Source organism: Psittacula echo (assembly GCF_963264785.1).
Source record: "Psittacula echo genome assembly, chromosome: 2".
NCBI classification, from domain to species: domain Eukaryota; kingdom Metazoa; phylum Chordata; class Aves; order Psittaciformes; family Psittacidae; genus Psittacula; species Psittacula echo.
Genome location: NC_137737.1, coordinates 153,229,184 through 153,246,847, shown reverse-complemented (window position 1 = coordinate 153,246,847; position 17,664 = coordinate 153,229,184). Strand labels below are relative to the sequence as shown.

Sequence of the window (17,664 nt, the reverse complement as noted above, 5' to 3'; positions counted from 1 at the left end):
CCCCAGCAGCCCTGCTTCTGCCGAGCATCCCCCTGGGGCAAGGCTGCTCCAGACACGATTTGTGCCGGAAAAACACTTTTGGGGAGTGTATGGGGAGGGAGGTTTTAAGCCAAAATATTTATATCCACACTGTTCCTGCTGCAGAGGCGCTTTTTATCAGCAAGGTCCCCCTGTATGTTACAGGGTGAACAATAAAATGAGGATCAACACCTTCATGGTCGTATAGTTACATAGGAATGAGATAATGCAATTCTTTAATTATCCTTCTATAAAACAGTACAATCATCGAGGATGGAGTGTTTATGAAGGGTTCTCAACTGTACTCCCATAATATCCATTTACTCCTCTAATCAAATAGTCCAGCCTCCCAGATGGTATTTGAGAAAGCATTTTAATATAGCTGGGAGAGAGGGAACAGTCAAAACTGGCACAAACATTTCCTCAAGTGCAAACAGACAGCCTATATGATATGTACAGAAAAACTGGCACAAACTATAAAAAGAAGGGGGGGGCATGCGTACGTGTATGTATGTGTGTATGTGCGTGCATATGTGTATCTGTATATGTACATCACACAGAATTAAGGATATCATCTAAAAGAAGCAGAAGTGTCATATCTGAGCCTGAAACCAGGCACATAATGCATTGTTCCACCACAGACTCAGCCGCTCACCCACACCTGGGCAGCTTTGGTGGGCAAGGAATTCACCAGCCTGCACGAGCATGACCACACCACCGCTCAGGGGAACCCCAGTGCATTGAGGAAGCTTGGTACAGGTTTTGGTGCAGAATCTGGAAAAATAAGTCAAATGACCTCCAGAAATCTACTACCTCCTAGACATCAGCTTGAAGTTTCTTTAACCCCTTCGCCAGGCTTGTGGAGGGCCATGCTTCATAGAAATGTACAATTAAATGTAATATTAAAAATGCCCATGGCAAGGGGTTGGAACCGGGTGATCTTAAAGTCCTTTCCAACCCAAACCATTCTATGATTCTATGATTTTATGTACACTTGGCACTCTGGTAAAACAGTGAAAATTGATAGTGAATGATCTTCATAAATGAACTGCAGTGCTAAATAGCTGGGATGTCATTATGTATTTAACTAGAGTAACAACAATGCATAGGGTCAAATGTGAAAGAAAAACAGAAAGAAGCCAACTGAATTCACCCTCATTCTCTCCCATCAATGTATATCAGCCCACACACAGATGCTGTGGGTACAACCTAGTCCTCCAAGACCAAGATCCAGCAGGAAACACTGCCAGCAGTGCTTATAAATAAATCACCTGCTGAATGGCCAAACGAGCTAACGGAACATGGATATTTTCCTAGTTAGTTTTCCACCTCTTTTTTTCTCCTATAAAAATGTAACCAAGGGGTTTTACAGTGTAATCCATTTGCAGATTCCCAGCGCTGGCTGCAGCTTTGTGGTTTGGTCCTTCCTTGCTAAACAGCTAAAATGACCCAGCTGTTACTCCAAACCCAGGGAACTGGTAGCCTGCAGGCAGCCAAGTACATGTGCCAGCCGCTCAGAGAAGCACTTAATTCCCCCCATATGGATTTCAATGTCTCTGCTTTCTTATCATCCCAGATACAGCAAGTTCCTTTAGCCACAGCAGGCATAAGCTGGTGATAAGTGTGAGCTATAGCCTGCTTGGTCATCCAGGATTATATTAGTGGACTTCAAACACCAGAAAGGAAGATTCACAAATCCAAAACGTACAGATGCAGAGTGACTTCTTGCACTGCAAATACAAGAATGCCAAGGACGCCATTTATCAGGCATGTCAGGGACAATGACAGAAGCTTTTAGAGCACAATCAAGAGATGCTTTAAAGATAGTAATGGCACTTCCTTGGGAAGATCCTCTGCAGAGCCCTGGTACATTAGCTGAGTGCTCAGTGCAAGAAGGGTGGCTCCTTCATGGAGAGAAATAAGTTCATCAGAGCCACTGCTTCAGGTTTTGTCCACAAAAGACATCAAACTGTGTTTCAGCAAAGCCATGATTCCTTCTTTTCTCTATAATCTTCCTTTCACTGACCAAGCATAAGTATATGGAGATGTGGAAACTTCAGCAAGAGAAAGAAACAATCGCTCACTCATCTTGATGTCTCTTGTCAAATCTTCAGTAACAACACCAAAAACGAAAGCAGGATGGAAAGCTGTGAACCCCTCAGAAATTAAAGTTTGAGTTGTGTTCAGAAATTCGAGAGAGGGCAAAGTGCAACTGCTAAAAATTTGTTACCGTCTAACACAAAAATAAACATAAAGTAGAATAATACCCAACCAACCAAACAGCATATCCAGAGCAATTCTGGTCAAAGTTGTGAATTCTTTGTGGTTTGCACTGTTCCTGTTGGCATATAGCAAGTTTTGGTTTAGGTATTGTACAGAATGACAAAGCTGCTTGACTACTAGTGACTTTACTGTGCTCTTTCCATTGTATACAGATGTATTTCCATGTTTCTAAATCTAATGTAGCTACTAACTCAGTTAAGCTAGACAGTTGTGTGATTGAGATGTAATAAAAAAAACAGTGCTTCATATACACCTGGAAGCCTTTCACTGGAGATAACTTCAGGAGGAAGGGAAAGGACAGGTTTACCTTAGGCTGAGAAAAAGGACTGAGTTTCAGCTCTAAGCAAAAGGTGTAAAAGCCGCCAAAGCATTACAGGTATTGTGAGTTCTGTTCATCTGAGTGCCAGTGAAATGCTGGACCAAGTGATCTTGCTATGCTGCCCCATCACCAAGCACAAGCTGCTTTTTCTTATAACTCGTTCCCAATCTTTAAGGCAAACTCTTAGGAGAAGATAGAAGATCCTTTCTCAGGGCTGGAATTGCTCCATAGCAGCAACAACCTAACTGTACACATGTCCAGCAGCATCGGGATCCAGATGACTCACAAACCCCCATGGAGGAGGCATGGGCCCACAATTATTTCTGCAAATACCTCTCAGGTTTCCCTTTGGGCTCATTGCTTGCCATCCTGGAGTTCATGAAACTTGGCATTCCAGCTTGCTCATCTCTCATTCGCTTTATAGGTTAAGCAGAATGACAGACCCAGACTAATAAAACAGAACAACAACGTGGGAGCTGTTGAGAAAGAGAAGAGGAACACAGAGATGACCACACAGTCCTGGAATGCATTACCAACCCAAATATTAGAAAATCATTATTCAGGTTGTGCTGTAAAGCTTAGCTTAAGTGTTATCTTCTCCCATAGCTGTTTTAGCCTAAAGGCTCTCCTTTCTTTCCCCATCTACAAGAATTGCTTATACAGCAGATCCATCTGTTGGCACCCACAGAGGTAAAAATGCCTTTTCTCCCTTTTACTTTCCCACACCTAGCCCAGACGCAAGGATGCGAGTCAAAGCCCAGCAGCAGCCGTTTAGAAGGCATAAGGCATTAAGAGGACTCCAGAAGCTTCACCCAGGATGCTAGAATAAGCAGCAGCCAAGAGGGAAACACATAAGTTTTCTGTGTGAAAGCAATAAATAACAGAGGGACCAATGGGCTGGGAGACCATCAGGGTGCAGGGGAGCAAAGTGATCCTCACCCACAGCTGGAAAACCCAGAGCAGCACTGGAGAGCATCCACACAGAGCTGCCAGCCTGCAGCAATGGGAGGCTGAAGGTAACTCACCTCAGGATGCAGTAAACCGTGGGTGGGACAAAACTTGGAAGGGGGAATGATGGGGAAACTGGGTGCTGTAAGCCCAGCCCAAGAAACTGAGTCTGGATTCTTGGTGAGCATCAGAACACAGAAAGAAAACAAATGGGTGGACTTTGTTTAGGCCCATCTCTGATGAGGTGACAGCTCTAAGTCAAAGATTCTAGAATAGAAACAGAAAATTCTGCTTTTAACATAAGGACCCTATGAATGAGGATGGTTGAGATATATTATATGAAACAAAGGGGAAATCAGGGGTAATATTAATACAGGGTGCTGACCTGCACCTCCTGGTAACAAATCTGAAAGGCTGAGGAAACCTTACCCTGCTTTCTGGTCCACAGCATGAGACACTGCCAGGTTTGATACTCACATGTATCTTCAGCTGAAGCTGTGGGCGTTCAGCTTTTGCCAGGCCACTGTTGCCAATGTCCACATACATGATACTACAGCTTCATTTGCACTTGTGCGCGAGAGCCAGCACTGTCCAGACAGGAATGCTCAAGACCCCTCTGGGACACTGAAGCCATCCAAAAAAGAGCAGTGCTCAATAAGCTGAGCACTGGCAAGATGCTAAAGCAATTCTTAATAGCTCAGCATGAGAACCCAGAGCTTCTGAAGAAAGAAGTCAATGTCCCATGTAGTTAGGGAAGACTTCTGAACTTTCTGACCTGTGCCTTTTCATGGCACCTGGGGAAGGCAGGAGAAGATAGAATCATAGAATCATAGAATGGTTTGGGATGGACAGGACCCAGTTCCAACCCCCCTCCATGGACAGGGACACCTCACACTAGACCAGGTTGCCCAAGGCTCTGTCCAACCCGGCCTTGAACACTGCCAGGGATGGAGCATTTACCACTTCTTTGGGCAACCCGTTCCAGTGTCTCACCACCCTCACAGTAAAGAACGTCTTCCTTAGGTTAAACCTGAAATTCCCATGTTTTAGTTTAAACCCATTACCACTTGTCCTGTCATTTCTTTCTAAGGACAGACACCCCTTAGCATCATGTAAATCTCATCCTTTTGCTAAAACCCACAGCTGTCATTCTGAAGTAATGCCTTTCCTTGAGAAGCCTCACTAACAAAGTACTCACACTGCACCAGTCCTGCTGCAGGGTGAAATTGGGGACAGGATCTGCACAGGGGATGCAAACAGGCAGTGCCACAACTGTGAGAGGATGAGGAAGCCAGCTCCTGTCCCCAGCTCTGTCTTGGTTAATGTTGGCAAAGAAGCTGTTGCACACTGCAGCTGATGGCAAATTCAAACACTGATAGGAGAAGGTATGAATAAGCTACTCTTAGCAAAAACTCTCTCTGTATTTGTGCATCTAGGAGGCATCTTCATCAGGGACAGACTTGGGTCGAGCTCTGATTCATGTGAAGCACATTTAGGGCTGCCTTCAGGATGTTGCCTTGGCAATGATTTCATTCTGCAAGTGGATTTGTGAGGGGGGGTGCTGACAAAGGATCAGCTTTGGGAAAGCCCTGTGTATGATGCAGCCACAAGATACTTATTTGCATAGCTGAATCTTCAGGTGCTATAACCAGAGCAATTATAATTGACATCCTACAATGGAAGTGTAGGATATGAGCCCTTCTAAAGAGAAGTTTGTCAAGCCAGATAACCAGATGGCGTCAAGGTGGGGCAGTTAGAGGGACAAGACACATCAACTTTGAACCTGCACTGCCTAAGATTACCTAAGTATCATTATCCATGTTGTGAGCCTCCAGCTTTCTTTAAGAAGCGCTCTATAGATAAACCTCAGCTCAACTCCCCTGGAGAGCAACAGGATTTTTGCAGGCAAGAATAAAGGTGTCTGGAACGTTTAGCATTAGACTACATATGAGCTGCCAGCAAAGCAAATAGATAAATTAGTAAATCAATCTGTAGCTTTTTCTTTATTTGTTGGGTTTTTTTGGTTTATGTTTGGTCAGAACGTGGTTTCGCCTGGAAGAGCCCAAAGAAATGTCATCATTTTTTCCTGCCACCAAATCCAAACATTTTACAAATGCAATTCTTGGCCTCACATCTGTGCCAACAAATCTTATAAAAAGGAGAAGGAAAAACCACACATTATGGTTCTTAAACCACTTTCCACACAGCCTGAGGCAGCCCTGAACTTGGGTCATTATCAGTGAAATCAATGCTCACAGAGAAGTGCCTATATAAAATCATCTTTGAACATCTTTCTTCTCCCTGTCACCCACTAAAGCCAAAAGCCTGGTGTTTGTATGCCATGATGCCATCATATCTAATGAAAGTGTCAATACCTGCCAGTTGATGTGATGGAGAACAACACTATTCTTTGCTATTCAACCTACTACTTTTCATCACCACTAAAGTCTGCAGGTTTGCATTTACCCCCTTTCCTTATTTTAGATTTCTAACCCACACACTACCCATTCCTTAACTTCAAATGTTTTAGTAACCTGCAGCGTTGTTCTTCCTATGTAATCTCCTTTTCTACAAAGTGCAGAATAGCTTTTCTAACCATTACCCTGGTTTGGGACATTTTAACAAGGGGTTAAAATGTCTGAACAAGGGGTCTCCTATCTGCTGAGCCATCAGGGCTGAAGGCTGAAGATCCTGGCTCTGATTCCTCAATGTGCAGCACTGAAAGGGGCCAATGCATCCCGCCTTGCTACAGAAATGACTCAGGCATTGAGGAATCTCAGCCTAGTTGACGGGACTTGGGCTCCCATGGTCTTTGCCCTTATATCTATGAAAAAAAAACATATTTTAAGAGATGTTTGAAAACTTGTGCCTGAAATTTCAGCTATGCTCAGCCACTTTTCTCTTCCCAAGCCCATCATCTGTGCAATTAGGCCCTAATAAAACATCTTCTTGATAGAACTGTTTAAGAACTCAGTACTGCGAGACATGGGACAATCTGGCAGAACCTGAGAGTTACCTTCTGAAATGCCCTTTGAGACCTGCCTGACCTTCCCATATTAACTCTGTCTTCCTAGAACAAGCATATATATTCCAGTTACATTCCAGATAGTCAACCCTCCTCTTTCCCAGTGGAGCATCTTTTTCTGTCTATATTCCTTTATACATGTGAAGAGTGACAAATCTCCAGGGAGACCACAGAGCTTTTATCCTGTGCACAGTGATCTGCCTGATGCTACCACTACATGGGTCTTTGAAGTGCTGGGAAGATCTTTATTACAGTTGTGATGATGCCACCAAAGATGCAACACAGCAGACAATGAGTGCCAGAGCTTTACCAGCACTCATCTGTTATGACCCATGTGACTTAGCTAAGATCTCTCTCTGATGAACAGGGTGGACATGCCAGATAGCTATTCACAATATCCCACATCAATTGCAATATCCCTTGCTCCTTCAGACATCATCCCCTTAAGTGGATCAAATTAAGCCTCTCTTCTCCCAAAAGTCCTATAAGTATTATTACAAAGACTAATACCACCTCCCAGTTGCTCTCCCCAGTCCCTCTCATCAATCCATGCTGTACACTCTCTTCATCCCTGTTTCCCCACTCCTTTATGTACGCCAGATAGAAATCTGTGCTTCATCAGCCAACCAACCTCTTATCACAGTCCAGTTCAGGGCTCGAAAAGACCCACAGAAAGCCAGTTCATTACTGGGGAGAAATCACCCCTACTCAATGGTTTCTAAGCACAACCTTCTAAGGTCCAATTCAGTGCGTGTATGTGTTCAGGAGGCAACAGTGCCCCTGAGATGCTCTGGACAGGCACAACTTCACCTGCTCCGTTCAGCTGAGAGCTTGAATTGAAACAGTAGAGACCCAGGACTCTTTTGAGACTTTTTTTGATATAGTTTTGAGCTCTTTTTTAGGTGCTCTTTGGACCAAACATGCTGCCAGCAATATTTGACTTGTGCTCACTTACCCCCACAACAGGCACATATGTCTGTGTGCACACATACCTCTATGCCACAGCATCATCTTTTACAAACATCTTTGATATCAGTTGAACTCAGGACAACGACTGCAAAATTAACAAGGCTCATGCTCATCTGCCCTAGTAACACTATTCTTCCTCTGTGTGACTTCTTACTTGCTCAACAAAAACTGAGCCGAGAAGCAGCTTACCTCAGAGAGCGCAAGAGGTGTACCTTGTTTGTTTGTTGCCAGGTTTGGTTTTTGTGTTGTATTTTGTTTGCTAGAAGAGGCACCGTTATCAATCCATCTCAGCACTCACACAGGGCTTATCGCTTTGCCATCTGCTGTCACACAGGTGTGTCTGGTGCACCACATCACCCATAACACTTTCTCACTTTATCTCCCGACACTGAAGCCAACCCCTGATGCCAGCAGTCCTACAAAGCAAAGTACCCCCTATGCAAAGCGGGTGATGTTACCCCCCCCTTCCAGCAGAAGCGATGCTCAGACAGTTTCACATGTCTCTGGCTCAGGGACTGTCCCGGCCTCCAGCAGGGTGGCTCAAATGGGTCCCTTAGGATCCACCTCACTTTCTGGGTCCCTAGGACTCCCTGAGCCTGGAGTTGTGTCCGGGAATGGGGATGAGAATGGGGGTGAGGACGAGGATCAGGGACATTGAAGGTCCCGACGTGGCCGCTCTGTCGCGACAGGCTCTCCCGCACCCACTGTCATGACAGTCACCGTCCTGGGCACCACACCTCCCAGTTTCTCCCCCAGGGATTTTATACAGGAGGCAGGCACTCACTGGGACAAGGCAAACAAAGCGCGAGCGCCTTCCTGAAATGAGCGGCTTCCCCATGCAGGTCTTTCCAAAGAGCAGGCGAAGGGAAGCGGCTGCTGCTGCGTGGACCAGAAATCGGGAGAGGAGAAACATCCTCCTCCTGTGCCGGCAGCGGCACACCTGCGGCTCCGCCCGGCTCCGGCTCCACTCCCAGCCCCGGCCCATGCTGCTGCTCCGGCCCCTGCCCCGGCCCCGCGGCGGGACCTGCCCGGGACCACTCCGGCCCCGACCCCTTCGGGCACCGCCGCCCGTCGGGACCTGCCCTGGCCCCTACGACGCTCTCCCCTGACAGCCTCACCGCGCTGCTGCGGGCAGGAACGAGAGAGCTTCTGCAGCTTGTTTGGCTTCCCAGCACAAAGAGTGGAGATGAAAAGACTAGAAATGGAAAAATAAAACCCTACACAAACAAAATACCCCACACTACAGGTTTCTGTGCAGATCCACCTTGATGCTGAGCAGAGGCGGATTCAACTCAGAGACACTTCTGCACCCCTTCCTTCCCCTTATTCCTTTCTCTTTTCCTTATTCCTTTCCCTTATTATTTTCCCTTTTACTTATTCCTTTCCTTTTTCCTTACTCATTTCCTTACTCCTTTCGTTTTTCCTGTTCTTTCTTTCTTCCTTTCTTTTTTCCTTTCCTTTCCTTTCTTTTTTTCCTTTTCCTTTCTTTTTTCCTTTCCCTTCCCTTTCTTTTTTCCTTTCCCTTTCCTTTTTCCTTTCCCTTTCCTTTCTCCTTTCCCTTTCCTTTCTCCTTTCCCTTTCCTCGTCTTTCTCTCCTCACTCCCACATCTCCCACCTCCTTTCCAGTGCCCACCTTCCCACATGCACACGCTCGGATCTCCCAGCCCACCGCGCATTAAACCCAAGTGTGTTTGCAGAAGACGAGTCCCTCCTGGAGTTTCCAAACTCACCTGCAAAATGCTGCTTGTTGCTAGAATCCAGGGCAAAAGCCACCTCATCCCTGGAAGCCGGGATTAAATACATTGATTGAACCCAGCTTTAGAGCCGTTTTGAACAGAAACACCACTTTGGGGAATGCAGAGCTATCCTAAACCGGCAACCCAAGCCTAGGCACTCTGCCTTTTTCTCTTGGCTCTTTGGGGGTTTTGTTAAAGACAGATCTGACGTCAGGGTGAAGGACAAGCCCTGCATTTTTCCTCTGGAGAAACTTTTCCTGCCTCCACTTCTTCATTTTTGTGTGTGGTGTTGTCCCACCTCCTGCATTTCAGTCTATCGCCGTTAGCCAAAGGGCTCTTAAAGGGAAAGCTGCAGCGCCGTGCTCCAGCAAGCTGTGATTTCAGCATAGCGCTGAAATGCTCAGAGCTTATCCCTCACGTTGCTCATGGCACTCAGACTCTTGCACTCAAATACGTGCAAGATCATTGATGTATTTAATCTTTTAAAAAGAGTGGCTTCATTTGAAGTGCAGAAGGACGATTGTCCTGCAAGTGTGCCTTGTGGGATGCAGTATGCCAGCACCCTTGGGATCCCCATCTTTACAGAGCAATCCGTATGGGAAAGGGAAGGGCGGGCACACTGTCCCCTGCCATATCCCCGTTGCCATATCCCCGTTCCCTGATTTTGGTGGAGTGTACCAGAGTGTGCATCAGCTCCTGGGCTCTGTCATAGTTCTTTATATATTGTAAATATATCTAGTTATATAGTTATAGTTACAATTATAGTTATAGCTATACTTATAGTTAGTTATAGTTACAGTTATAGATATATAGTTATAGTTATATAGTTATAGTTGTTCTAGTTAGTTATACCCAGCAGTGGCTGTAACAAATATTACCTTGGTACATGGTAGTGCAAACCTCACCCTGAACAGAGCTAAACTCTCTGATACCTGTATACCTGTTAATGAGTACTTTGATTTTAGCGGGGTCATCTCTGATGTGTTTTTCTCCTTTTACCTAGGCACAGACGCAGTATTTCCCCTCACCCTTCTGAATTTGAGAGAATTTAATGGCTCTTTCATCCTTAAACTGAAATAGAATAATATAAGGTAAATAAGTGCTTGCAAAAGGAAGAAAAATCCTTTACAAGTCTTAAACCCAAGAAAGATATTGTCTAAAAGAGATGTCAGGGTGAGTTTAAAAGTAAGCAAACCCCACGGGCAGCAATGGGTGGGTGAACACTCTGATGGTCAGACTAGAACTGAGATGATGATGCCTTAACCTCTGCCCAGCCTTGCCTACCTCCTGTAGCTCAGCTGTGCTGGGTTAGGTTGGGGTGAGCCCCCCACACCCTCCAGGAGCCCCCCAGCCCTCAATGGAGCTGCACTGTGCTGGGGTTTGCCCCTGGACCTGGCATGACTGAAGGTCAAGGCTGTGGCTGATGGTGGGTGGGTTACAGCGAGGAAGCTGCACTCCAGTAACACGTCTTCTTGCAGTGACTTTCATGTCTTGTGTGGTGTGACATGAGCAGTTTAATGGTTTCACACCAGCTGGACCAGGGAGCTCTGAAAGGACCCGTTTTTGTGTGTGACAGCCTGGACACCTGGCTGCCCTGGGAAATGATTCAGAGCTTGGCTGCAGACTGGAGGAAGTGCCAGCTTCTGTGTTCCTCCTCCAGCACCTCTATCACTGCCCTTTCCCAAGACATACCAGCCTGAAGACCAGGTTAACGATTATATTTTCTGTCAAGTTCCCATAGGGCTGTTTCTATTCTCCTTCCTCCATATTAATCCCTCTCTTTCCTCACTTTCTCCTCTGCTAACTCATCCCACCTCTGTATTCCAGTGTTTCTTTCACCCCTCTGTCACCAGCACACATCCTTCCTCATACACAAGCAATACTCAGGGACTCTCTTTCCCTGCTGAGGAATCTGGAAGCCCTCTACCTTTGTGTCACCTGAGCGGTGCTTGTCTACATGTGGTACCACTCAGCGCCTGACTTTGAGGTCCAAGTCCCTGAGTACTTTGCTAAAGGAGCAGTTTGAGAGCGTAATTCTTCCGACCAAGGTGAGATGGCCTCTTAAATAAAGAGGTGAAACTAGATGGATTAGCCTAGGTAAATAGCCTCAGATGTAAAGTAGGTGGCTAATGCCTCCTACAAGACGTGTTTGCTGGCTTGGAGCTGAAAGGACCATGCTATCAGGCCTAGCAAAGGTAGCTTTGCGAATGGAAGAGGAACAAGAGTTTAAAGCTCTTGAGCTATCAGACTCCAAAACGAAGGGAAAGAACACTTTACAAATGACAGCAGAAATGGCAATGTGCTGCTTTGGGTTTTTTCCCCCACAAAACAGATGGTTATCTCACTCATTTTTAAACTATTTCTCCTGCATATTTCATTCCCTTCAGTGAATTCCTTAGAGGATGGTGTGGTCAAAGTGTGTCAGCAAGGATGGAGTCTTTGAGATGTGAACATCTGGCTGCTTGTAGCTCCACAGCCCATCTCATGTTGGTCATGGGAGTTTGTCATGTAATGATCATAAACCAGACCTTCTGTCTTAGTTTGGGTGAGACAGGGATCAAGGGATGGGCTTGCAGCTCTAGGGCAGGGATGCTGAGACATCAGCAGCCTTTCTGATATCAATTCCTGTGTGGATATGGCATGGATATGGCATGGATATGGCATGTCAGTGCACTTACAGGTGTGACTGGATGTAATGTTATTTGATTAAGCCTTAAATAACAGGGACATTTAGGTTCTTGTTTAACCCAGTGATAGCAGCAGCCCACACCTTGGCTTCTGCTTCTGGGAGCTTTCAGTTCCCTCTAAGTTTGACAATGCTAAAAGAGATCATTGCAATCCTGTATCAACCTGGCTAAATCCTGGGGAGTCTTGTACTGACCCCAATTAATAGAGGCCCTAAATACTCTTTTCTGTCTAGTTCAAAGGCTTAAATTCAATTTCAGATCTTCAAATGATGGAAAATCCACTTCATGTTTTGGTGAGTACAGTTACATTCACTATTAAAAGTTTGTGCCGTATTTTCAGTCTGAGTTTCCTAGTTTCATCTTTCTGCCAACGTCTGCTTGGCTGATGAGAATTCAGTACCTTCTTCCAACATATAAACATGCAAGGGATCAGTAAATCACTGCTGACTCTTCTCTACAATAAAACAAGGAAACCACATGGCTTTTAAGTCTCTGCATAATTGATTTTTTGGACCTTGAAGCAATTTTATGATTTTATGACTTTTGTCTCTTTACCTTTGACTTTCCATGGACATTATGTCTGCAAATGCAACTATCCATTGCTCTGCAGCCACACCAGCCACAGTGAACTGGAAACAGGTAGCACACCACAGTGCAAACTAGCTCTTATTCTGTTAGCCTAACACTGTAATATCACTCCTTCCTCAATTTGTCCCTTAGGCTTCTCGGCCACATAAACAGGTTTCTCAGTTTGACTCCATTTTACGGTCTTTTTGGACTAAATAAACTGGGAAATGGATTTATTTATTTCATGCTGTTTGATGTGCCTAACACTTTTACTGAAGGCTGTAGCTGGCCGAAGAACACAGGTACTGCTAAGAACAGGAAGAAGGTTCAGGGAGGAGGGATGCTGCTCTTGCTTGAATATGTGTGGCAGGAATAGCTCCTTTCCTGTAGTGGGTTTACCCTGTAATAAGTGAGATCAGAGTCTGCCTACAGGTCTAAGGGAAAAAGAGCACCTTGGAATTTCCTGACTCATAAAGATAAAGGCTGAGTCACGAGTCTCGCTTTTAAAAAACCAAACAAGTAGCTGTGTTAGTTTCCTATCACAGTGCCCCTTTTCCTGACTTTCTCCATGCCAGGGTAATGGAGAATACACCCCTTCCACGCAGGATTTTCCTGATGAAGAGCAGGGACCCAGCTGGGTCTGCAATAAGCAAGAAGGTTAAGGAACCTCACCTGCTTTGGGAGGCACATACTGGAATGGGAAGGGAGGTGGTGAGTCTGATCACACCATCTATTATTGTTGTTGTTATTACTACTTAGGTGATGGGAAGGAGAGTTACATCAGCCTGGCCCTTTGAAATATCAAAGAAGCTTTAGAAACAAGAGTATGAAAACATCTGGTTTAGCTGCATCTCGATAACATCAAGCATCTGAGCACTCAGCCAGCCCCACTTCAACACAGGTAAATATCTCATTTCCACTGAGTTACTGGCCTTTGCAGATGAGACTTGACACCACAGAGTGCAAAAAGCTGCAGTACAGAAGGAGGATGCACTCTTTTGCTGTCTAAACAGTCTTTCCAAAGAAGAAGATGGAGGGGAATCACAATATGGATGGAGAGCTAAAAGCTCCTGCGCTCCTGTTCTGCCTTGTATCACTGGTGCCATGATGCAGAAGGTATCAGCAGGAGCCAAGGTGGTAAATCCACCACTGGATTCCCTCAATCCCCTAAAAAATGCCTTGTGAAGGGAGGTGCCTTGCAGTGTTACTCAATCCAGGTTTCCATTACTGAGCATGCATGCGTTCCCTATGTGTCTTGGGCTCCGTGTGCCGGCATACTTGTAGGGCTGATAATACACCCAATAGCTAAAAAGAAAACCATCTAGTTCAGGTAAACCAGCCTGAGCGTGAGCACTCCAGGACTGAGTGATTATTTCTCCAAAGAACTGGTATAAATCAGATCCACTGATATGGGTGAAGCAGCAGCTAAGTCTGAAATATGGAACCTTCAATATTTAATTCATCCGTGCATCCAAACCCATTTGTATTCCAAGTGAGAATACTGCATTTGGGGAGACATGACTGTGATTTCATCCCCCATAAATAGACTCAGATTTATTAGGATAAGTCCTCAGCTGGTGTCAATCTGTGTGACTCTGTTGATTTCAGCAGTATTAATCTGGCTGACAGCAGCTGAGCTGTTCCAATGTGAATGAGAATATGAGGGTTTGAATGGCAGTAGCAAAACATGAGACATTAAATTACTAGTTTCTGCAAGTTCTTATAAAATAAAAAGAGAGATACAGAACTTTAAATCAATTTATAAATATGTGTTATATTAGATTTTCAGTTATTGATGCGAGGAACATCAAACATTGTATTTTCTTCCTTGAAATGGCAATGGCCTGACTATTGTGTTCACCTATTCTTAAATTTTCATAACTTCCTCTTGGCTATTTATGTGAGAATGGGGAACCTGCCAGGGATATGAACAAGCTCTGATAGAGTTACATAATACTTGCTAACCAATAAAAGAGGCTGGATTAACAGCACATATTGAGTCTGAGCCTCAGCTGGTATAAAAACGAAGTCCTCGGAGCTGCATTGATTTGTGGCATCCATGAGTGCAGTGCATTATTCATAAACATTAGCTCAACTATTTGAACAAATGAGGGAAGTGCAGCGGAGGAATTAATCTTTGGGTTTGCCTCCTGCAGATGTTTTTTCTTGATGCACATGAAAGGAGGGAAATTGGCTAACAGACTATGAAAGGATGAAGAATCCCAACAAAGATTGCACACATTCCTGAAGTGGCACTTCATAGGTTGTCCTGCTTCATTTCATGGTCTCCTGGACATGTAATTTTATGACATGCTCCAAAAAATGACTTCACCCACTGTGGATAGCATGCACACCCTGGTATTTCTATTCTCTAGAGCAGTGACCACAGAATTACACAGCTATTCATTCATCTGGGCCTTCTTTCCTTCTACTTGTGCAGCAATATCCTTCTGTCTCTGGGATGGAGTTGGCCACATGAGGAGGGAAATCTCTGTGCTGCTGGAAATTCACTGTGACCAGTGTCATTGCTGCCAGTTGGGTCTACATGAAGACTAGAATCAGATTTGACCTTTTTGATCACACACTGAGGCTTCCCAACACTGGAAATGTGTCAGTGAATTCTCAAGGTTGGGTTAGATTATACATATCTTTGGTTGGAAAAAAACCCAACAACCCACGAACAAGCCGATGAAATCTCATTTAGTGTGAAAGAATGAGGGCTATAAAACACAACCCATCTTCTATCTCAGATGAGCTGGTTTTCTGTAGGTCTGTCCTTCTAACCCATGTGTTTTTTTAAAATGTTTTGTTAATAAATGCAGACAAATTTGTTTTTCATGTTAAAGAAAATAAGAAAGAACCTGATGGGAAGTTTAGAAAAGTGATTAATAGATCCTCAAGAAATTAAACCTGTTTGAAATGTGAAATATTGGAGGACCAGTTTTCCCTCTATTGCCCAGGTATCCAAATTCTGCATTCTAATTCTGGTAACATGTTGTTCAAAGTTTCCTTTGGTATTTGGTTAGTAAATGTTTCTCTTTCAACAGAGCTGCTTTCAGCCTCTGTTTCCTGGGGAAATGGAGCTTATGCAATCACTTCGTACGTGTTCATGTCTGTCTGTGTCCCTTTGCAGTAATGTTTGAGCTTCTTGGCCAACATGAAGCCAAATTTGACAGGAAGATAGCTCCTTGTCAATCACATTCCTGAGCATTTTGTGAAACAAGACATTGAGCTAGTAGAGAAAGGCCATAGGAGTATCCCACCTTTGGGGAAAGTGATTATTCACACACTATTAGATGCCAGAGAAGCCACACAGCTGATACCTCTCAGATGGCCAACTGCAGGAAAACAACTTCAGTGGAGTTTGCAGTCAGCCACCAGACACAGATCTGTGGGGGAAGTGGCTTTATTGATGTAGTGCTGACAAAATCACAGCTGTTTTAGGCACACATAGTCCACATGCACTCAGGTTCTCATCTTTTAATTCTTTTTAAGCTTCCCCACCTTCCAGCCCATAACAATGTTTTTCCTTAATTTAGTCTCGGTTATAAAAGCAAAAAAGGTGAAAACAAAGGTATCTATTTTCACACTAGCAACTTAAGAAGTAAAATACTATGTGTGTCACAAGTTCTTCCTAGGACTCTTTCAAAGTGCAAAGATACAGTCATAGAACCACAGAATCATAGAATCATAGAATAGTTAGGATTGGAAAGGACCTTAAGATCGTCTAGTTCCAACCCCCCTGCCATGGGCAGGGGCACCTCACATTAAACCATGTCACCTTCCAGTGGATATAGAGTAGTTCTAAGTCAAGAAGGTAAACGAATTGAGGGTCTGATATGGGCTGGTTTAGAGGCCTCAGTAGAAGGAAAGCTATGGAAAGCATCCAGGATACACATTTCTTATTACCATAGATAATTGCATCTGAAGCATTTTAAAAAGATTATAATGAAGATAATAAAGTACTTTTTGCATTCCCTGGAGGGTGTTCTCCACAATGTCTGCTGGTGTTTGTTATCAGTTTTACAAAATTGGGAGCATTATGATTTTGTTTCCTGATTTTATTTGGAACACAGTTATTTGCCAACCCAAAAGGCACAGAAGGGGATTTGGGCTCAGGAGGTGATGCATCACACTCAGAGTTACAGAGCAGGTCACTGCCCCAAGCTTTGCTGTTTGTGATCAGTGTCCACCTTGCTCCATCCTTGTCTAGTGTAATAAACTTTCCCCTCGCCTGGACTGAGGGTACCACACAGAGTACTCACTGTTTCCTTCTGGACTTACTTTAGCTTCCTTTTCCTCCTATCAGCATTTTGGAGCAGATGTCATGATACAGACTTGTATTCAACCTGAGGGAAAAGAAGAACAGGATGGAACAAGGTCCTGAGCTCACATGCTCAGGCAAAAGGTGGGTGCAGTTGATGTCTACCTTGATCCAGTAAATGCTTTTCTTCTTCATGAGGTATTAAAATGACTTCATGGCTTCTGGCAGTACTTCTTTCCCACTGACATGGCTTGGGTCCATCTCCATTTAGTCATGCCTGAAATTGTTGAGTTCCTGAGGAGCTGCTGGGCTGCACATGTTCAGCCAGGACAGGCTTCCCAAAGGAAATTTGGATAAGGAGGACATATTCTGGGACACTCTGTGAGGCAGACAGAGCACAAGAGTGAGGAAGGAAACGGAGAAGATTCCTGTATGGAATCCACAGCATTGTTCTCCTGAGGCTGCACTAGTTATTCCTGGGTTTCAGCATTGATATGATACAGGGAGTAAGTCCTGTATACCCCACAATTAACAATAATTGTGCCAGTGTGGTCTTTTTGTTTTGTTTTAAAAGGAAAGCTAAAAACACAACTTCTACATCCATCAACTTTGAAAAACATCCAGTTTCGTTGAGGAGGTTGCACCTAAGTTGAGGCTCAATTTGACATCAGTAGCAGCACTAGATGCCAAGAATTAAGACTCTTCACCATGTTCCACTAAGTTATTTCCTACCCTAATGATGTCATGGTGATACCTACTCCTTACTTGACAGGGGAGAAGTTTTTTGACTTAAAGTCCTGAAGGGACTAACTTGACTTTGTCTATCACAGGTTGAAGAATTTAGGGGC

General features: G+C 44.4%; 1 protein-coding gene across 1 annotated transcript in view; it reads right to left on the bottom strand.

Annotated features, from left to right (window-relative positions):
• CCN4 (cellular communication network factor 4) overlaps positions 1–9,340 on the bottom strand; it is a gene marked incomplete at both ends in the record, with an annotated part of 35,443 nt that extends 26,103 nt beyond the window's left edge. Inside the window, one exon of the mRNA XM_080611218.1 lies at positions 9,293–9,340. Within this exon, the coding sequence (XP_080467344.1) occupies positions 9,293–9,340 (48 nt within the window). The remainder of the gene's footprint in view (positions 1–9,292) is intronic.
• Between the last annotated feature and the right edge of the window lie 8,324 nt (positions 9,341–17,664).